The 23,035-nt window shown below is 47.1% G+C and overlaps 1 protein-coding gene across 1 annotated transcript in view; it reads left to right on the top strand.

The window, feature by feature from the left end:
* The first annotated feature begins 4,080 nt into the window (after positions 1-4,080).
* EFR3A (EFR3 homolog A) overlaps positions 4,081-23,035 on the top strand; it is a 64,969-nt gene continuing 46,014 nt past the window's right edge. The window contains exons 1-3 of the mRNA XM_077351475.1: positions 4,081-4,256; positions 15,125-15,215; positions 22,388-22,464. Of these exons, the coding sequence (XP_077207590.1) occupies positions 15,203-15,215; positions 22,388-22,464 (90 nt within the window). The 5' untranslated portion in view covers positions 4,081-4,256; positions 15,125-15,202. The remainder of the gene's footprint in view (positions 4,257-15,124; positions 15,216-22,387; positions 22,465-23,035) is intronic.

Here is a 23,035-nt window from a genome sequence, read left to right as displayed (position 1 = left end):
CTCTTCTCCAAGCTGAACATTCCCAAGTCCCTCAGACTTTCCCAGGCTCCAGATCATCCTCATCACTCTCCTCTGCACCCTCTCCATTTTGGACAGCATTGAATGATCCAACATGAGAGGGATTTACTCAATAAAGGAAGCCATGGCCCTCCATTTGTAAGACCCAAACAAAGCTGTTAACAAGTGGACATTTTGAAGGTCACCAGAAGACAGTAGAAAGTGCTGTCAAATTGCAGCCAACTTCTGGCAATCCTGTCGCCTTTCAAGGCCAGAGACCAGTGCAGGTGGTTTGCCATTGCCTGCCTCTGAGCAGCAACCCTTGTGGTCTTCCATCGAAATGCTAACTAGAGCCAACCCCACTTAGTTTTCAAGATCTGATAAGATCCGGCTAGTCGGGGCTATGAATTCATGGGGCTGTCGTGTAGGAAGCTATTCAACGTCACACACCACAAGGGCTGAGCAGGCATTGTGCGCTGACCAAGAATATTGTGGGAGGTGGTTCTTTCTTAAGTCATAAAGGTAAATTTATCCCCTGTGCAAGCACCGGGGCATGTGTGACCCTTGGGGTGACGCCCTCCAGCGTTTTCATGGCAGACTCAATACGGGGTGGTTTGCCAGTGCCTTCCCCAGTCATGACCGTTTACCCCCCAGCAAGCTGGGTACTCATTTTACCAACCTCGGAAGGATGGAAGGCTGAGTCAACCTTGAGCCGGCTGCTGGGATCGAACTCCCAGCCTCATGGGCAGAGCTTCAGACAGCATGTCAGCTGCCTTACCACCCTGCGCCACAAGACAGATGGCTATTCCCTAAGCCTCAACCTCCCTATCTGTAATATGGGTGTAATAGCTTGCCTATTGTTCAAAATATGATTGTACCAATGGGTACGAAAGGCTTTAAAGGCTCCTTTATCTTCTATCCATCCAAATTTTAAATTTGCTGTAATGTTTTTGACAGTTTGCTGCATTGGGCACCTTGAACTGGGAGAAAAGGTGGCATTAAAATAGTGTGGCTAAATATATCAATAGATAGGGGCTATGTTTAAACTAAACACTACAAGAAAAGTTGGTGCAAGGAGCTTGTGAATTGAATTATGAATCTCTCTGCTGGGCAGAGACACACTGGGCACCTAAAAAAGCGAGTGCTCTCTGCTGGTTATATAAGGTGACCGATTGTGGATTAGAAAACAGCTGGAGAATTTGGGGGCCAAGGCCTGGGGAGAGCAGGGATTTGGGAGAATTAGGACCTCAGTGGGGCGTCATGCCATAGAGCCGACTTTCCAAAGTAGCCATTTTCTCGGGGGGGGGCTGATCTGTCATTTCAAGATCACTTCTCATTCCAGATCTCCAGGCCTGACCAGGAGGTTGGCAACCCACCTCACAAAGAGGTTTGTGCAGGAGTTAATTTCATTGGCGTTTCAAGTTGCCTTCGATTTAATTTTCCTGTGACAGCTTAATGCGGCCGTTCCCACCAGGGTATTTTTAGAATGTCTCTGTGAGCCTCGTTTTCAGGAACTTGGAGCACAAAAGATTACAGGGATGACCTAAATAGAAAGCTCGGCCGCTGCGGACGCACTGAATAGCCCAACGGACCCTGGAAGGACAAGGCTCTCTGCAGAGATTGTGCGGGAATTCTTCTGTCTTAAATCGTTCTCTGTCTCCCGGCTCACTTCAATAACGGGCCTTGTTAACGGAGGCAGCTTCAGAGGCCCGCCGTCCTCCAACGCCCGGTTCTAGGAAGGCGAGGAAGAAAATGTAGAGCTATTTGCCTATATTAAGGTGACCAGATTGTCCCACTTTTGGAGGGACATCTGGGGGCACCTGGCAAATTGTACTCATGTTGAAATTTAAAATATATGTATTACAATACTATTTTTGCGTTTTGTGCGTTCTATGAAACTTTTTGTTGCTCCCTATAGACCAAATTTTAATCAAGAACCCCCCCCCCCCCAGTCAATGGTGTCCCGCTTTACCAGTCTTAAAATCTGGTCACCTTACCCTATATTGATCCCTGCACCGAGTTTATTCATAGAATCATAAAATCATAGAGTTGGAAGGGGCCACACAGGCCATCTAGTCCAACCCCCTGCTCAACGCAGCATCAGCCCAAAGCATCCTGAAGCATCCAAGAAAAGTGTGTATCCAACCTTACTTGAAGACTTAACCTAAATGAAAGTTTATCCCTGGAATCTGTTAAATCCATGGGTTCAGGAATACATAGATACTGGAACATTGGCAGCTCTTTATTGGTGTCAGAACAAAGTACAAGTAGTATCAAGACCGCACTGAAAAATCCCACAACAAACCCCTGAATGCACACACACACACACACACACACACACGACAATGAGATTGGTTGCACACAGGTTTGAACCGATTGGATCCTGGCTGGGGATCCTGGCTGTGGATTGGTTGAGACTGGGCTCACTTTGATGCTACTTTGGACCTCAAGCTTGGTCCTCCGTCGGATCGTTAACATGGCCATATGGGAGGTCCTCTAAATGCAAACAAAAAATGGAAGAGGGGAATTTGCAATACAAATGGACATCCAGACTGACATAACCACCAAAAACGTCCCCATAAAGAGGAGGTGGCCGTAGGTCTTGAATTAATTAGGTTGATGACTAATTGTAATTACTAATTTTAGAATTTTTAAACCTAAATTCATATCTGATTAACTGTGTATTTAAAACCTTCTGTGAGCCACCCTGAACCTCTGGGGAAGGTATAGATGAAAGAAAGAAGCAAAAATAAATCCAGTGCAAGAGAATTTATAATGCCACTTTATTCTGCACTAGCAGGACCTTATTTGGAATACAGGGTCCAGTTCTTGGATCCACAGTTCAAGAAGGATATTGGCACGTTGGAACGTGTTCAGAGACGTACCACTAGGATAACCAAGGGGTTGGGACCCATGCCTTACCAGGACAGACAGAGATAGTTGGATATGTGTAACTTCGAGAAGAGGGGGGCGAGGGTGATAGGATATATGAAAGTTAGGCATTTTGAAGAGGGAGCCAACTTGTCTACTGCAGCTTTAGAGACACGGACTAGGAGCAAGGGCTTCAGATTAGGGGACAGGTGGTCCTACTTGAATATTAGAAGAAGAGTTGGTTCTTATATGCCACTTTTCTCTACCCGAAGGAGTCTCAAAGTAGCTTACAGTTGCCTTCCGCTTTCCTCTCCCCACAACAGACACCCTGTGAGGTGGGTGAGGCTGGGAGAGCCCTGAGATTACTGAAGAAGAAGACGAGTTGGTTCTTATATGCCGCTTTTCTCTATCCAAAGGAGTCTCAAAGCGGCTTACAATTGCATTCTCTTTCTGATGGCGAAGACAGTCCGTGGATGTAGCCTCCTTCATTGGAAATCTTTAGGAAGAGATTGTGTGAGCATCTGCCAGGTGTGCAATTTTTAAGTTCCTGAGAAGATGGGGAGGGGGGGGGGTTGGAATGGATGGCCCCTGGTGGTCTCTCCCAACTCTGATATACCTGATTCTGATATACCTAAGTCAAGTCACAACCCAACTTAAACAACAAAGCGGCTTTAACCCTTATGTGTTACCCCCCCCACCCACCCCAGAAAGAAAAATCTCTCTCTGCAAGGCTTCCTTAGAACACAGGGTTGCCAAGCTCCTGGTGGCACCTGGAGATCTGCTGCAATTGGATTCGTTTTCCAGACAACCCAGTAGGTTCCCCTGGAGAAGGTGGCTGCTTTGAAGGGTGGACTCATGCATGATTAAATAACCTAAGGCAGGGGTAGTCAACCTGTGGTCCTCCAGATGTCCATGGACTACAATTCCCACGAGCCCCTTCCAGTGTTTGCTGGCAGGGGCTCATGGGAATTGCAGTCCATGGACATCTGGAGGACCACAGGTTGACTACCTCTGACCTAAGGGATCAAGCAGCTGCCCAGTCATCCTGCGTTGGACACCCTGGACCAGGAGTAGTCAACCTGCGAGCCTCCAGATGTCCATGGACTACAATTCCCATGAGCCCCTGCCAGCGACTGCTGGCAGGGGCTCGTGGGAATTGTAGTCCATGGACATCTGGAGGCCCGCAGGTTGACTACTCCTGCCCTGGAACAGGACAATCTTAAACAGTCCTGCCCCTCTTTCACACGCCTCTCTCCAAGCCAGAGGGAGCAAAACCGCGAAAGAACTACAACGCCCGTCATGCCCCGCGCGGCGTCGAAGCCTTTAATAGGGCAGTCCGGGCCCAAGATGGCGGCGGCCGAGGCTGCAAGCGGAGCAGAGCGGCGCAGGTGAGTGCGTGTGGACACGGCGCGGCCTCCCCCTGGATCCGGGCTGGGGCGTTGCTGCCGGGGCGGAGCGGCGGCTCGGGTTGCAGGAGAGAGGAGGGCCGAGCGGGACAGCCGCTGTCTTGCTCCGATCCCCTCTTTGCTGCCCGAATGCAAACGAGATTGGCTGCAGGAGGCGCTGGTTTTGGGGAATCCCGAATTTATTGCAGCCCATCACACGCAGTCGTTAAAATCCAGTCTCCAGTTGCTGGAGAGAGAAAGCCTTGTCGATGTATTTGCTGTTCTTGTTAATCCCCTCTTTTCTCCAGACTGCCCTCCTTTATTTTACTCTTACAAACAACCCTGTGAGGTAGGCTAGGCTGAGAGACCTTGACCGGCCCAAGATCACCCAGCAAGCTTCCTTGGCTGGGTGGGAATTTGGGTCCAGATGTTATTATTGTTTTTATTTAATCATCGGTGTTATTTCTCGTCCCCCTTACTGAGCTCGGGAAGAAGGGCAAGCAAGGGAGCATCCGCAGAATGGGAGTGATATGGATGCTATAAGACTTGCGCCCATGCTGGCCGAGCTGCGATGTTCCAGACCAAACTTGCAAGCTGATTTCAAGGGGCGACCCAATGTACAGTGCATTACAGTAGTCTAGCCTTGATGTTACTATGGTGGGGATCCAGGTGGTCAGGTCAGCTGTACCCAGATAAATTGGCAAGCCTTTTATTTTATTTTTTTGCATCTGCATTCACTTGCTTGTCCAGTAAGAAAACTGGAACCGGTATGACACCCCCCCCCCCAAGGCAGCGGTGGCCAACCTCTCCTGATGTCCATGGACTGTGGTTCACATGAGCCCTTACATGTGGAGAGGCTCCGTTTGGCCACTCCTGCCCTAAGGCTTTCAGCATTTTCACATGCAGTATATAGTGTACTTTCAATCCATTTTCCACATACTGTTTGTGGAATTCAACACGAGAATTAGGAAAACGCACAGCACTGCTTTATACTGAATTAGACCAACAAGGTCAGTCTACTCCCAACTGGTGAATCTCTCTGTGATCATTTCACAACACCTACTACCTGATCCTTTTGGATAGTCATGTGGGAGATTTGAACCTGCGACCTTCAGAATGCAAACTGAATGCCCTACTAGTGACCTACAGCATTGGTGGACAAAGCACCATGACTTTTTGACAGATCCTGCTTCCCCTCCCTCTCCTCACAACAGGTCCCTTGTGAGGTAGGTGAGGTTGAGAAAATTCTGGAAGAACTGGGGCTGGCCCAAGGTCACCCAGCAGGCTTCCTGTGAAGGAATGGAGAATCAATCCCAGTTCTCCAGATTATAGAGTCTGTCTGATTGCTTCAAGGGGTGGACCAGGGATTCCCAAGCAGGGGAACAGCTCTAAGAGAACTGTGAACTTGGCCCAAGGTCACCCATCTGCATGTGGAGGAGGACCAGGGAATCATACTGGCTCTCCAGATGATAGAGTCTGTCTGATTGCTTCAAGGGATGGACCAGGAGTTCCCAACCAGGAGAATAGCCCTAAGAGAACTGTGAACATGGCCCAAGGTCACCCATCTGCATGTGGAGGAGGACCAGGGAATCAAACCGGCTCTCCAGATTAGGGGCCACCATGCTTCACCACCACCCCAAGCTGGCTCTCTAAGTGCTGGCGTTTGAACTTGACAAGCAAAGGGTATACTCCAAAAGTTTGGTACCCCTACAGGTGTACACCATTTGGAGAAGACACTATTTACTCTGCGTGGTATGCGCTCTCAAGGTCCTCACGTGAGGGACGCCATTCCAACATCCCTATTGGGACATGCTTCATTGCTGGAGGGTAAACCAGAGAAGTCCTGTGGGTATCCATTTTGTGTCTACCACCGAACCATGGCTCTGTCCCTTAAAATGTACGAACTTATAAAGCTGTCTGAAGCCAAAGCAGACCACCGGTCCATCCGGATTGGTATGGCCCTCTCTCATTGGCCATGGCTAGAAGGAGACCTTTCCCAACCTCAGTAACCCTTCAGCAGAAGTGGCCAGAAATTGAAACAAGGACTCAGAGCATTTGCTCTTCTTCTAACCTGTGGTCTTTTTATCCATTTACATTGCCGACCCCATTTGACCTTGATTTCAGGTGTCCCGGGAGTAAAAAAACAACACAGACAGATAATTTTTTTTTTTTACGGCTCGGTATTAGCAGCAATCCCTTGGCGCCGTGTAAAAATATCCCTCTTTTGAGCTAGTTAAAATGTTTTGACAGATTTTTTAAAAAATAGAATTGAGAAAAACTTCAATAATAAATCACTCGCATAGTGTGGGCTGCAGAAAGCTGGTAGGTGACAGCTGTTGGCCAGAATCATCACTTAATATTACATTTTGGACTGGAAGCAGGGGGGGGATCTTTTGTTCTCTTCCCCCCCCCCCAACAGCATTATGTAACTGGAAAACTTTGTGGGCAGCGTATCGGCAATCTGTTGGTGCGGCTTAGAATCAATTTTCTGTTGACGTATTCTGCCGTTCGGGACTCTCTATTAGTCCAGTTGCTCTGATGTGTGGCCGTCTGTACTTCGTGACTCTGGAGGGGGAACCGGGAATGGGGGACTGGCCAAGGAGCCCAAGGATGCGCTGTCAGACTGACTCACCTGAAGAGGAAGGTTGTGGGGTGTATTGGGGAGGGTGGTGGAGTGGGGGCAGGATCTACGGGGGGGGGGATTAATGGGCATGAAAACTGCAGCTTTCCCGGTTTTAGCACCACTGGCCCCCCAAGTGTGCCGTTCTGGCATTCGGCAGATTATTAGCTGAAGTTCACATTTTTTCCAACCGATGTTGAACCTGGAATTGAGCGACAGATGCAAAGGTGGGCATGCCTCCTCTGTTTTTAATAGCTGCGAAGAGCAGAGAGTTTTGAGTGGTGCTACCTGTGGAGCTCTGTGGCTTGGCGCCAACTCCTTCCTCCTTACTAGTGTCATTGTAATTGTTTTACAAGAGGAACTTGTGGGAGGGGAAATCATACCCCCCTCCCCTTGCTCCAATTCTCCTTTCCCTCCCTTTTTCCTCACCCCCCCCTTTTTTGCTGGCTCTTTCTCTGCTTCCCCATCTGCTTCTGTGTTGTTTCTCTGCCCCCTCGCCACAGTTGCCACCCACTCCTCCGGCTGTGGTGGTCTTTGCCACAACATCGGGGGCTGTTTCGGTTGCTGCAGCAACCCAGTCGACTGGCCAGACTCTGGGTCTCATGCGCCTGTATTGCTCTTGAATGTTTTGAAGTCTTCTAACCCCCACACCACCATTTTTACAAGTTAGATTTCTCTTTTTCCTTTTTTTGCAAAGCTGGTCGGTCCCCCTCCCTCTGCATTTGCAGAACCCTAAGTCTTAGTCCTTGCATTTTAGATTAGTCCTTGCATTTAATTAGCAACGGGATATTCTTTGCTCAATTTCTAGTAGGTGGTATATCTCGTCACCAACCTAGTGAATCAACTTTCTGTTCTCTGTTATTTATTTATTTCGCGAATTATATGCCACCTCTCTCAGTTGCCCGCCTCGGGGCGGTTTACATAGGATAAAATTCAAGAAAGCAATGGTTAATCAGTAAAACCAGGTTAAAAGCTGTATAAAACCAACACTGCTGAACTTCTGAGGTCAGTTATAGCCTATTAGGAGGAGGATGGAGGGAAAAAATAGGTGGGGGGCAGGAGGGAGACCCGAGATTTGCTACAGGTGTTAGCCTGCAGGTGAGCTATAATTCCAGGGGATCCCCAGGTCCCACCTGGGGACTAGCATCCCTAGAAAAGTGAGAGATCCTAAATGCAAATGTGAACATTTTTGCCATGCCTTGACCTGTGGCTTGGTCAGATTTTTCTACCAGGCATGGTCCTCCTGGTACTAAGACTTGTCCATAGGTTCAGTTTCTGACTTTCCTATCAAAGAATGTTTGAAACCCAGAGCACAGTTTCAAATTTTTACCCATAAAAAACTGTTGCTCTTGTAAAGTTAGAGAACCGTACCTGTATTTGTTTCATATCACAGCACAGGTGAAAAGCATCCTGCTGTCAAATGAATGACTTTAGATGACTCAGCTTCTGGCCTCAAGGGAAGTTACCATGCTTTGGCTGCTGCCCCTTGGTAACATGAGGGTAAAATATTGCCCTACCTTTCCAGACTGTTGTAGTAGGCTTCCTGTTCTCCCATTTCCCATTGCCTGCCTCTCATCTGAACAGGAGGGGGGGGATAGTTGGCATCTTCTAAGCCAACCTTTTCCAACATTTTAAGTATGGAGGAGCCCTCTGAAATAATTTTTCAAACTTCAAGGAGCCCCGGAAGTGATGTCAGTTGGCCACACCCCTGCCATGCCCCCAGAAGTGACATCACTACCCACACCCTTAACCCTACTTTTGCTCCCTCCCCCAACCTTTACCACTACAATGGTGGCTCTGCCTCATGTAGGCTGGAAAGAAAAGTAGGAGCTGTGAAGACAGCCTGGATTCCCCCCACGCCATCCGACCTCAGAGCTCCCATGGACACCCTTCAGAACTGCAGACAGGAAATGCCAGTTCTAAGCTGCTATGTCACTTCCTGCCAAAACCAGAAATTGATGTAGGGTAGCTCTAGGAATCACTGTATACTGCATGGATTTAGCTCCCAAACTCCTCCCGTAGGTTATGAGGCATTGCCTGACAACTTTATGTTGTAACTAGGAAAATAGCCCGTTGCATCCAGGAATGCAACGGGCGCTAGCAGAGGGCCCTGATGGAGGAGCGGGCTTCATCCATACCTTGAGACGTGGCTGGCAGCTGTTGCTAGTCAGGCGGAGGTGGGCGTGCTGGCGCGTTATGCTGGAGGTGCACGGTGTGCTGACTCCTGGGGCGAGGGCAAGGCAGCCGGGCATCGAGGAGTGGGGCGTATAGGAAGGGAGGAAGGGCTTTGTGGGTGCTAAGGCCATATTACAGACTTAAAATGGCATATTAGTTGATCCCTGTCCTTTGGAGATATTGAAAACTGAGGACAGGCTGACGGATTGCTAACAGGATTCCCAGCACCTTCACTAAATTTCAGTTCCCAGGATTCTTTGGCGGGATACCATTTGAGTTTAACAAGCATAAAACTAATACAAGTTTGTAACCTAGACAAATACCCTAAATGTATTATTACCTCCCTCCCCCCAGTTTGTATAGAGCAGTGGTTCTCAACCTGGGAGTCCGTGACCCTTTTGGGGGTTGAATGACACTTTCACAGGGGTCACGGCAGGGCAAGCAGCTTGGCCTGGGGGGGCGGGGAGGGTGCCATCTACACATCAGCCTTGTGGGGTAGATCCAGATGGAGCGTTCATCTGTCTGGAGCAGTGGAAAAGAGCGAGATCAGCATGGTGGGGCAAGAGGCAGAAGTGAACTGAGAAACCCCAGAAAAAAAAACAACCAATTTATGTACAATCATGAACCATGGATCTTCACGCCATTGGTCAGTTTTCGTTTAATTCCTGTGAAAGAACCCTTGCCTAATTTTATGGTTGGGGTTGAGGAACTGTATTAAAGGAAGGTTTAGAGCAGGGGTAGTCAAACTGCGGCCCGCCAGATGTCCATGGACTACAATTCCCAGGGGCCCCTGCCAGCGAATGCTGGCAGGGGCTTCTGGGAATTGTAGTCCATGGACATCTGGCGGGCCGCAGTTTGACTACCCCTGGATTAGAGGATTGAATTTCTGCTCTGAAAAAGAGATGGTGCACGTCAGTTACCAAAGTTCATCTTTGCAAATGAAGACTTTTTACTTTCTCCTTTTGAGGTTTGCTTTTGATATACATTACTCCATGGTTCTCAATTATCAGTGAACAAATTCCGCCCTCTAGTTTCGTGCTTTGCTTTTGATATACATCAGCTCATGATTCTGAGTTATCACTGAACAGATTCTGCCTACTGGTTTTGTACATTCCTTTTGATATACATTTCCTCCCAATTTTGAATGATCTCCAAAGTGAACAGGTTTCACCTTCTGGTCTTGACATCCATTACCTCGCAATTGTGAATTATCGCTGAAGTGAACAAATGCTGCCTTCTAGTTTTGCACTTTGCCTTTGCTGTACATTATCTCACGATTCTGAATTATTGTCACACACAAAAAAAAACTGGTTTACATGTTTGATTTTGGATTCCTGCCTGTTAGATTCTGCAGTGAAATCCCCAAATCCAAACTTGTGGTGGTTGCCATGGAAATGGTGTCATAACACTTGCTATTTATATGAGGCCTGTACGCATCGGGTGCATGTTTTAGACTTGTCACATGCTTTCATAAAATTCTAAGACTTTAAATTTTTTTTTACCCTGCCATCATTTTGATGTGCTGTATGACTAAATATTTTCCTCAGGAACTGTTGCTGGGGAAATTGAGAGAGTCCTGTTTACCTTCACGGTAATTGCAGTCTGTCAGGTGTTCTGAAGAAACACAGTACCTGAAACCTTCTTCTGAGATATGTGAGGAGAAGACCTGGTTATTGTCCCCTGTGGACGAGAGAGAGATAACCCATACTGCACTTTCCTTTTTGTTTCCCCCAGGATTAGATCCCCCAGATCCATTTCAGAAGAACAATTGATTCTTATATGCCACTTTCTCTACCCGAAAGAGTCTCAAAGTGGCTTACAGTCACCTTCCCTTTCCTCTCCCCACAACAGACACCCTGTGAGGTAGATGAGAGAGCCCTGATATTCCTGCTCAGTCAGAACAGCTTTATCAGTGCTGTGGTGAGCCCAAGGTCACCCAGCTGGCTGCATGTGGGGGAAAGCGGAATCAAACCCGGCTCTCCAGAAGTCCGCACTCCTAACCACTACACCAAGCTGGCTCTCTCGGTTAGGGTAGTTGGTTCCCCACTAGCCACTGGCAGGAGATGGGAGTAGGGTTGCCAGACCCAGGTTGGGAAACTTCTCAAAAGCTTCTCAAAAACTTCTCAAAAGCTTGGAATGGAGTTTGGAAGGATGGGGTGCAGAGATGCTAGCCTCCAGGTGGGACCTGGGGATCCCCCAGAATTACCTTGCATCTCCAGACTCCAGAAATCAGTTCCCCTGGAGAGAATGGGTGATTTGGAGGGTGGGGGCTGTACATTGCTCCTCACTGGGGTCCATGGCCTCCTCAAATCCCCCCAAATCACCAGGAGGTTCCCAATCTGGATATGACAGCTGGATCCTCCTCCAGTGGTCAGGAAGGGCCTGGCAACCCTAATGCCATAGAGTGTGTTTGTTTGTTTGTTTGTTTGTTTGTTTGTTTGTTTGTTATATTTATATACCGCCCTCCCCGGAGGCTCAGGCCGGTTTACATTGAACTTATAAAAAATACATGGAACAATTTGCATTAATAATCAAACAGTAATATTAACAACAGTGGTTGTAACAATTAAATAATACAACAAATAAAGTTGTAACAGCACACAATACAATATAACAGCACAACAGTGCAACGGCACAGCAGGTCCAGAGCGCTCTGGTGGAGTTCTGGGAGGGGGGGGAGCAGGGGCCCTTCATTTGCTGTTGGTTGTGTCTGGTCTCAAGTGAATGCCTGGTGGACGAGCTCCTTTTTGCAGGCCCTGCGGAACTGTTTAAGTTCCGTCAGGGCCCTGATCTCCCAGAGCATCCCTTTTCTTCAAGGGAACTGATCTCTGTAGTCCGGACGATGAGCTGTAATTCCGGGAGATTCCTGGGTCCTGCCTGGAAGCTGGCATTTCTAATTTAGTAAAGGTTCATTTTTCCTCCCTCACAAGAAGCTGTAGGTCTTAAAATGCAAGAGGCTCAGATGTCTTATATGGCGGGACAGCTCCTTGTGCTAGAGATAAGCACCACTATGAAATCCAACCACTGGCCATTTTCAGACTTGCTCCAGACATGACAGAGTGTCAGATTAGGATCTGGGAAATCCAGGCTTGACTCCTCACTCTGCCATGGAAACTTGCTGGTGACCTTGGGCCAGTCGCATGCTGATTTTATGAATTTAGGCAGATTGTAAGTAAGTGAGTGGGCTTCTGTGCGAAAAGGTCCAAAATGAGAAGACCTTTTTGTTGTGATAGGAAGGTGTTGGTGTAAATCAGTGAAGGAGAAGAGGGGATGGGGAAACTCAGATTATTATCCTGCCCCACCCCCCAGACTTCCTCTATACTCTTTCAGAACGGAGAAAACAGAAGACACCACTGAACGCTCCTTTTGGTGAACAAGAACAGACTGATAGCCAGCCCAGTGTGCTGGTATTACTCTGTTCACCAAGCAGAGGAGATCAGTTTGTATGTCTTTGACATCTCCAGGTCCTACCTGGACATTGGCAACTAGCAATGTGTGGCAGTCAAATGTAGCTGGGGATGGGGTGGGTCTATGACATTAATTCTGGTGGCACAGGAAAAGACGGAAAGACGTGGCAGCATCACTTCCTGTGATGTGGGTGTTGCCTGGTGATGTCACTTCCGGAAGCATGGCAGGAAGGTGTAGCCCGCTGACATCATTTCCAGGGTTCCTTGAAGTCTGAAGAATATTTCAGGGGATCCTTCATGGTCAAAAGGCTGAAAAAGGCTACTCTGTAGTCACAGAACGTGCTCCAGGACAGTCATATATTACCTTTGCTTCACTTGTAGCCTCACACCAGAACCAAAATCAGCTTAGTTACGGCAACTGGAGGGCGAGATGGAGGGTGAGATGGGCTGGGTGTGGGTGGGGAGCTAAGGAAGTGCCTGGACATTACAAGGCAACCTCATTTAGCTTCTGAGACTTGAGGTGGCCCTTGCAGGTCAGGTCCGCCATGACTGGGCCCTGAATAGTAACATGAAGCATCCTTTGAGGAAAATGATGGTCAAAGCCCCCTATGTGTGGGAGGGAACTGCTGAAGCTGCCTAGAGCTGGCTCCTCACATCTCCAGTCCGTATAACAGGAAATATCCCTCATCGTTGCCCTGTGTCTGCTGAATGCGGTGCTATTTGAGATCAGTTTTTACGGTGGGTTTACACGAGCTGAAAAGGTTGCTCTTTTCAACTGCCCGCCTGCCTAATTTAGCTTTAGATCCGAAAGTCAACCTGATTCCTTCTTCACAAGAGCATAATTGGCTTGAGCTATGAATAAGCTCCCCGGACTCATTCCTCGCCCCTCCCGGTTTCCTTCGTGCAGCCTCCCATCGGCTTCCAATTGTTAATGATAATACTTACGGCAGGAAGAGCCTCCTTCTCCAATTGGAGGCTCTTTGAAGAGTTAGCAATTAGCAGAGCTTTAATTCTATGTGTAAGCGAAGCAAATTTGCGTCCCGGTAGGCCTACCCAAATAAGAGGTCTTCTGATGTTATAATCAACGTGTGTGTGTGTTGTGGAAGGAAATGATTTGACCTGCTCTTTCCAATGTGACATCTGAAGAACTTCTTGCACTTCCTCGGGTGGGGTGATGTGTGAGTTTTCCCTGCCACAAAGAGGAACAGTTTTCATTTTGGGGATCTCCTTCCACTGTTTCTCCTTTCCCCCGGTCCTTATAGGGCCTAGCTTAATTTATGGGACTCAAATATTAGTTGGGAGTGTGGGAATTGACCCCTTACCTCAGGAACTGGATAGGTGCAACCAAAAAAGGCACAGCCCTTCCAGAGCTGTTGATGTGAGACACACCACTTCCTGCCTCTTCTCACAAACATTCCCTTTGGGGTTTTTTGCCATCCAGTCACATCTGCCTTACAGCATCCTCATTGGGGTTACAAGGCGAGAGAATTTTGGAGGTGGGTTGCCATTGCCTGCTGCCGTGTTGCACCCCTCGTCTTCCTTGGTGGTCTCCCATCCATGCACTCACCAAGGCCGATCCTGCTTAGCGTTTGAGATCTGGTAGGACTGGGCTAGCCTGGGCTACCCAGAACAGGGCAAGCACCCTACCCACTGTAATAATGGGCATTTCATTAGCATCTCAGTAGTCCTGACATGTTTTCAGCGCTGGGGAGAGGCTGTAGCTCTGTTTTGAGTGTGGAATGTTCCAGGTTAGTTCCCTGGCATCTCCAGTAAAAAGAATCAGCCATTAATGATGCCAAAGACCTCTGCCTTAAACCCTGCATAGGGGAGATTGCTCACTGAATATTAGTCATAAGATATATATGGAACATGAGCCTCTTGTGGTGTAGGGTGGTAAGGCAGCCAACATGCTGTCTGAAGATCTGACCATGAGGCTGGGAGTTTGACCCCAGCATCCGGCTCAAGCTTGACTCAGCTTTCCATCCTTCCGAGGTTGGTAAAATGAGTACCCAGCTTGCTGGGGTGTAAAACGGTAATGACTGGGGAAGGGAATGGCAAACCACCCTGTATTGAGTCTGCCATGAAAACGCTGGAGGGCGCCCCCCCAAGGGTCAGACATGACTCAGTGTTTGCACAGGGGATACCTTTACCTTTATATATGCAACACTCTGTCTGAGGCAGTGATGCTCTGTAGTGCTCCTGATAGCACCTGTGTTTTGGTTACTGTGTGACAACGAGTATTGAACTGGATTGGCCATTGACCTTATCCAACATGGCTTCTCTTATGTTCTTATGTCTGGAGCAGGGATGCTCTGTATTCTTGGTGCTTGGGAGGCAACAGTGAACTTCTGGCCCATCTGGTGAACTTTTGGCCACTGTGTGACATAGAATATTGTTTTGGATGAACCTTTCACCTGATCCCATGTGGCCTCTTTTATGTTCTTATGTGACTAGTCTGAGTAGATAACCATGACCTAGATGGACCAAGGAACCTTCTCACTTAACTGGTCTACTCTTGATTTGAACACTGTATTCCGGTTGAGGTGAGTTGTGGGCATCCTGCACCTCAAGATATGCTCGAAGATTACAAGAAATGGGCATTGTGCTTGTGGATTCTGGAATATCAAAATTAATTAACGTATTCATTTGATTTGTTCTTCTCTTTATAGATTGGGCTTTGCCCCTGGGGTTGCCCACTGATCCTCACTTTAACTTCAGGGGAAGTGTTTTCCAGTGGTCTGGAAGTCATGGTCCGGAAAGGTAAACAGAAGACAATTATATATATATAATCGCATGGCTGGTACTGCAGAACGTGAATGAGAAGGTTGCATTGAGTGAATATTTGCATTTTGTCAGTCCACTGAACAAAACCACTGCAAGTTAATTGAGCAGGGGATCCTTTTGCAAATAACTGACTAGCAGTGCAATCCTAAACAGCGTCAGATCCTTCCCAAGCCCATGGATTTCAGTGGAATTTAGGAGGGTGTAACCCTGTTTAGGCCCACAGTACAAGTATATAGGTTCATTGTGGTACAGGTGCCTTTTTGTGATACTAAAGGAAGCAGGAGAACATGCTGTTTCATAGTCCTGTGCGGGTGATCTTATTAATGTTAATTATGGGGCTGGAAAGAGCCTCTTGTGGTGCAGAGTGGTAAGGCAGCAGACATGCAGTCTGAAAGCTCTGCCCATGAGGCTGGGAGTTCAATCCCAGCAGCCGGCTCAAGGTTGACTCAGCCTTCCATCCTTCCGAGGTTGGTAAAATGAGTACCCAGCTGCTTGCTGGGGGGTAAACAGCAATGACTGGGGAAGGCACTGGCAAACCACCCCGTATTGAGTCTGCCATGAAAACGCTGGAGGGCATCACCCCAAGGGTCACACATGACCTGGTACTTGCACAGGGGATACCTTTACCTTTTTATGGGAGTGGATCCTATGAATCTATTCTGTTATTGGCCGAATCTTCCTTGGCAATAAGGCAATACCACAGCGAGGCTCCACCCTGCATTAACTCTGCACAGGATCAAACCCTGTATTTTTGTTCTGTTCAGTTTGGTCTTCACAGCCACTGAATGAGATTCAGAGTCTGATATGAATGACAGCTCTCGATACAAGATGTACCTATGGAATGGGCTCATAGGTGTGGCACTGTAGCTCTGTGGTTCACATGTAGAATGTCCCAAGTCCAATCCCTGAAAGGGATGTGAAATTCAGATATCTCCAGTCTGAAAAATATTATGGGTTTCACCCCCAGATATATTCAGTTATCCAAATGGTGTCTGGGTTTCTCCAGGGCACCAGAAAATGGGTCCCCCCCCCCCCAAAAAAAATCCCAAAAGTATTCAACTGTAGTCATGAATATTGAGAGCTAACATTTTAATATTCCCTTCGCTGTCCTGTCCCTCCGTCCGTCCCCTCTCCCCCACCTCCTGGAGTCTGTCTTCCTAGGCTTGGTATTGGCTTGCTGTGTTGATTTTGCTTTGATTCTGTTCTTTTAAATTGGTGTTTCTGGACTTGAAACATTGTATTCTTTACCCGGGTTGGTTTGTGACAAGCTTGTGGTGGATTCTCCGGCTTGACATTGCCTTTGATTACTGGATTGCACAGATTCTCTGATTTTACATTTCATGAAGATATATTCAGGAGGGTCACCATGTTGGTTTGAAGCAAGGGGATAAAGTTTGAGTCCAGGGGCATTTTTAAGACCAATAATAATTCTTGGTACCAGTGTGCTCATAATTCAGCTTTGTTGGCCTTAAAGGTGCCACTGAACTCAAATTATTTTTTATATATATTTGTTAGGCTTGCAACAGTATTCCCATTCTGTTTGGCTTGGACAGTTCTCTGGTTGGATGTCGGATTGATTTGCCTTGTTAGATTTCCACATTGTCCTGCGCTTAAGCTAGCATTCCCTTGTTTTGCATTGGTGCTTCCGGCTTGTAGGTTCTTTGGGTTTGTAGGTTCAGGGATTGCCTTGTGTCTCTGACTATTCTTTGTCTTGAAGAAAGGATGGCATTCTCCTATCCCATAACCAGCCATGGGGATGAGTATGGATACCTTGCTTAGGGCCCAATAACATTGGACCTTTTGATCCAATTCACATGAAATTTGGGTGTGATTAAAGGTCAGGCACCAGCAGCACCAGAGCCATTTTGGTCAAAACGCCAGCCCCTCTCAGACAGATCCCATCTCCTTGGCATCCAAAAGGTCCCGGGTTCGATCCCCAGCATTTCCGGTGAACAGGCCCAAGCAGTAGATTATGTGGCAGACCTGGATGTAAGACCCTGAAGAACTGCTGCCAATCTGAATACAGAATAATGGAGCCATAATGACCCCCACCCAATAATTTGGATCTGAATACCTAAACAGGTACTTGGGCCTTGAAGTACTGGCAACACTGCTATATTTCGGCTCTTTGATATCTGGATCTGAAAAATACCAATCCACCCCCCCCCCCCCCGAGGTGCACATTCCTAATCCCTGGCATCTCCAGTGTTTATATTCTATATTTTTAGAATTTATGAAAGGTTTCATATGTAAATTTTAAAATAGAATTACATATTTTTTAATTGCTGCCCTGAGCCCTTGGGAAAGGACAGGCTGGAACATCGATAAATCTACTTTATGTGTATGTATGCATGGGTCTAGAGCCTCTTGTGGCGCAGAATGGTAAGGCAGCAGACGTGCAGTCTGAAAGCTCTGCCCACGAGGCTGGGAGTTCAATCCCAGCAGCCGGCTCAAGGTTGACTCAGCCTTCCATCCTTCCGAGGTTGGTAAAATGAGGACCCAGCTTGCTGGGGGGTAAACGGTCATGACTGGGGAAGGCACTGGCAAACCACCCCGTATTGAGTCTGCCATGAAAACGCTGGAGGGCGTCACCCCAAGGGTCAGACATGACTCGGTGCTTGCACAGGGGATACCTTTACCTTTACCTTATGTGTGGGTCTAGCTATGATGGAGGAGTGCCTGCCCTAATTCTAGTGGTAGAGTGCTCTCTTGAAGTATTTGAAAGGTGGTCAGAAGAGTTCAGGGAGCAGTTCTAGTTGGCAACAGAGGACAGAACCTTCAGTAATGGGTTTTAACTATGCATAGAACAATATCAGCTAGATATGGGGGGGGAGGGGGATTCACAGAGTAGTTCAGCAGTGGAATCGCCTGCCTAAGGAGGTGGTGAGCTCCCACTCATTGGCGGTCTTCGAGCAGCAGGGGGTTGAACTAGATGGCCTTTCCGTCCCTTTCCAACTCTATGAATCTATGAAAGCTGGAGGAGGGCCAGTTATACTGGGGATTTTTGTTAAAAAGCTAATTTTCCGAACCTCAATGACAGTTTTTGCCATTCAGTCCTCCCCATGTCTAAGATGGCATATTTGAACCTTGCCCTCAGAATCCTCTTTGCCCCTTCCAGCGGCATGCTGGCTCCTATGTCATGCCCAACCCCAATCCCATACAAAGAAAGGGAAACTTCTAAAGCCTTGTGCTCAAAGGCAGTAGTCCCCAACCTGCGGTCGGCGGCCCGGTACCGGTCCGCAAAGGCCAGGGCGCCGGGCTGCAGTTCCCTCTCACCGCCCCCCCCCGCTGTAAAAAACTTCCCCGGGCCGCAAGCTTGTGGCCCGGGAAGCTTCTTACTGCAGGAGGGGGGGAGAGGGAATCAGGGCCGCGCCGCGCATCGCACATGTGTGGCCCGGCCGCGCATGCACGCTGCACGGGCGGGGCAGTCGCCCCGCCGGTCCCCAGCCGGAAAAAGGTTGGGGACCACTGCTCAAAGGTACTGCTCAGAGCTTAGAGATAGAGTATAAGTTTATAAGCAAGCATGGACATTTGGAACTCTTCGTTCTTCAGCCCCGGGCAAACCTCTGCACAAAGATACACGCTGTTCCAGACTCAGCTTGCTTCTGTGGATTGTTGCTGGGAACAGAGCAAGAAAGAAGAGGGGAGGGAAGCCTTTTTTTTAAAAAAAGAAAAGAAAACAGACTAACTGTTGAGATGGAAATATTATGCCAAAAGTGAGAAGAGGGAACACAAACTGGTCTGTTATTCTGTTAAACTGAAAAGTGCATTTAACAGGGGAGAGGGGGAGAATCCCCCTCAGAAGATCAAAAGGTGTTTGGAATACCTTGAAAGGGAGGGGGAGGGGGAAGCAGCCTTTCAAATAGTTCTCAGTGCCCAGTTTGGGTAGGGGATAGACCCCCCCCTCCCCATTCCCATTGTGGCCACCACTCAGCGTGGTGGTGAAAGGAAGATGTTTGTAACAACTGTCCTGTCTGTGGTATCATCTGGTAAAAAAAAAACAACAACAACAACTCCAGAAGGGACATAAGGTAGCTCTAGCAATTGTCACAAAAAATACCATGGTTTTGCTATAGAGTTTCTGACAATTCCTAGAGCTACTTGTGTCAGTTTCATTGACATGATGTCAGAGCAGATGTTGCGCTACCCCGCATATCCCCATCTTGACAGACACTGTTTACCTTCAACTCATAGCTTATGTAATGTGTGTTAATCCATTCTGAAGGCAGGAAGGGAGGGGGAGGGTCTTGAAAATGCCCAAACAGCAGAGTGAATCTTTGATGCTAGAGCCTTGCTTGTGAGGGGTTGGTATAAACATTGAGAAATAAAAACAATTAAAAAATAAATTAAAATGAGCATGCATGTGCCGATTATGCTTGCAGGAAATGAACGTGATGATGCATTGGCATAATAAGTGGGAGAGAGATGTGGGCTACTAGGGGTAAAATTCATGGTGAGTCCAACCCTGTGAATTGTTACAATTTTGTGCTCATTATTAACCTACTGTTGCTTGGCTTTGATTTTTCAGTCATTAAACTTTTACTGGTGCTAGGTCCGTGTAAACTGGAAGTGAATATTCTAAACCAAATTCTATTATTTAGAATATTAACTTCCATTTTTTCCCCCTGTTTACTTTAAGCCGAGGGTGATACACAAGTCCTGTTAAATAGGCTATTAGCTTTGGCGATTAAAAACATTGTCGTACTCAATCAAAAATCCTTTCTTCCTAAATACATGTAAACGTTTCCAGTTGAGTGAACCATTTGGTCAAAAGAGGAACGAGGGTCTAATGACCAAAAACGATAAAAACAAATGAGGTATTTATTTATTTTTTTTTAAACAATCTCTGCAGCCATTTAAAAGGGGGGGGAGTTTTTCATCTGTGAAATATTTGCCTTTTTATGGGTTTATGAAGCACAACAAGGGCTATGGCATGTCTGGTTTTTACGTTGAAGGATTAGATGGCCATTATAGATAGCATAATTGTTATGAGTCTTCCCTGGAGTGTGCTGGTACCCATGTGGATGGATGTTTTGAGAGTCCATAATGTTAATCGGCCTGAGCCAATAACCTTGGCATTACCTTGCCCAGAGCTCCAGCTGCCTTAATTAAAGCCATCATAGATCGCTTGTGAAATTTCATGATTGTATAATCTGGCAACAGTGATGAAATGCAGTCTTCGAACGAATCCCTTTAATTGTCAGCTTAATCTATGGCTAGCTGTAGAATTGGCTGCCTTGGGAGCTGGTAAACTCCCCCTCCAAGAAGATTTGTCAGCCATCCTTCAGGCCAGGGGTGGTCATATTGTGGCTCTCCAGATGTCCATGGTCTACAATTACCATGAGTTCCTGCCAAGGGAGAGGCACAGTTTGGTGACACGTGCTTTAGGCTGATCCTGCATTGAGCAGGACTAGATGGCCTGAGCAGCTCGTTCCAACTCTATGGTTCTGTCTGCTTTCTATATTATCTTGAATGACAAAATTTCAGTAGCCAATCTTCTCGGGTGTCTTTTTGCCACCCTCCCAGACACCTCCAAACTGTTTATCTAAGAGCAGTTCCCATTGGCCCCATGTCTCCAGCTGGGAGGTTGCGTAATGGAGCTGATAGAGTGAGAAGGGCACAGGGAGCTTTCTCCAGGCCAGGCAAAAGGGTGAGGAACCGATGGGGTGACTGTGTCTCAGGACTCATGTGTAAGGTGTCCAACTCTGGACATTTCTGGAGATTTTGGCCATAAGTCTAGGAAAGAAGTAGTTTGGGAAGGCTTTCTCAGATACAAGTCATGCCAGATTAACCTTATCTTTTTTTTTGAGAAAGTTACTACCTTGGTAGATCAGGGGAATGCTTGAGATATAGCCTAATTTTATTAATTTAGGCAGATTGTGCATGGGTGGGCAGGCAGAGATGTGCCAGTGTTAGTCTCTTGTAGCCCTTCCTTGCATATTCAGGGAATTGCTGATTGCCACTGTGGGATGGTAGGTGAATTTCTTCCAGGCCAGGCTGGATTCAGGAGATTTTTGGTGGGGTAGATCACTTGAGCATGAAATTGGGTGCACTGTTTGTGGGCAGGTAGTTATGAGTTCCTTCACTGTGAAAGGTTTTGGATTAGATGACCCTGGAGGTCCCTTCCAACTCTATGATTCTATGATTCTATCAGCTGGGTATCTGTGGGAACCCTGTGACATCCCATTGCTGCTGAGCTCCTTCTCAACCTCAAATTCTGCTCTCCCTGAGCATCGCCCACAAATCTCTAGGATTTTCCAAAGCTGGCTCTGGCAACCCTAAATGAGGCTTCTGTGCTTGGTTTGTGGAACTCATTGGCACATGATTTTTTGGCTTAACTTGGCTGAGAATTTCAGGGCTTTGAGGGCACATGACCCTGGATGCGTCCCAAGCTGCTTGGCATGCTCCATGCGTGGTCACTTCTGCATCAGGCTAGAAGGGCCTTGTTTGTTTCATCCAAAGAAGATTTTGCGTAGGCAGTCTGGGAAAGCCGCCAAAATATAGCAATTGCGTAGGCAGCCTGCCCATCTGGGCACGCCCACCCTGGTTCACATGCTTAATTTTGGTACATTGAGCTGGTGTTAGAAGCACAGGAACAAGGCCAAGAAAGGAAGGCGGCCTCTATAAGTCACTCTTCGTGCCTTTAATTAATACTTATTGATAATAAATTAATAATCAGACACTTATTAATTAAATAATTAATAAATAATTTGGCCTGGGCTACAAAAGGTTCAAACAAGAATTCAGCTTGCACTACGAAAAATACGAAGTTCAAGGAATTCGGTCTGGATAACCGAACTTTCGTAATCCAGGCCGAATTCTTTGAACTTCTTACTTTTCATAGTCCAGGCTGAGTTCTTTGTTTGTTTAACATTCATTTCATATTTAATATTTAGTCAGCCATGCGGAATGCTTTGTGATTAATACTTTTTGTTGCCCAGGTCAAATTTGTGTGCAAACTTCATACCTTTTGTAGGCCGGGCCAAATTCTTTTTGCTTCAACGACCCACTTTTTTGCAGTTTCATAGAATCATAGAATGATGGAGTTGGAAGGGATCTCCAGGGTCATCTAGTCCCACCCCCTGCAGACCTTCCTGTCCTTCTCATTGCTCGTCTGTCTTCTCTATTGTCCCTGTCCTCTTCTCCAGGAGTCTGCTGTTGCTGTGCTGCTTTGCGTCCTCGTTACAAACGTCTGGTGGATAACATCTTCCCTGAAGACCCCAAAGTAAGTGATATCATTTATAACCTAGATGTGCCAGGAATGTTCATAATTCCCAAGGAAGAAAAGAGAAAAAAGGGAGAGTTTTGTAGATTGCGGCTTTAAACATTAATTTGAAGCAGCAGTTTTAGAGGTTAAGAGAGTGTCCTTTTTGAAATATTGGTCTAGGCAGAGGGAGTCCCGAGTTCAAATCCCCACTCTAGCTTGGAATTTTGCTAGGTGACCTTGGGCCAGTCATATACTCTCAACATAACCTACCTCACAGGGCTATTGTAAGGATAAAAACAGAGGACGTACACCGCTTTATGCTTCTTGGATACAGATAGATAGCTGAGGCATTTCATTTGTCCCACAATCCTATCGCCTGGTTGGTTTCTCCTGTAGAAATATTGGAATTACAATTCCTAATGTGCCCAGTCAATTTATTTATTTATTTATTAGATTTAAAAAAACATATTTCCCTCCCATACGGCTCAGAGCGGTTTACGTATAAAGTCAAGGGGTGATCCATGGATAGTCTCCCATTCTTCCCAGAAGTGGAAATGTTATCATTAGCTTTTCTAAACACTGGTCATTA

Source organism: Paroedura picta, chromosome 9 (assembly GCF_049243985.1).
Source record: "Paroedura picta isolate Pp20150507F chromosome 9, Ppicta_v3.0, whole genome shotgun sequence".
Classification (NCBI taxonomy): domain Eukaryota; kingdom Metazoa; phylum Chordata; class Lepidosauria; order Squamata; family Gekkonidae; genus Paroedura; species Paroedura picta.
Note: the sequence above shows the minus strand (reverse complement) of the source record. Positions and strands in the feature narration are given on the sequence as shown.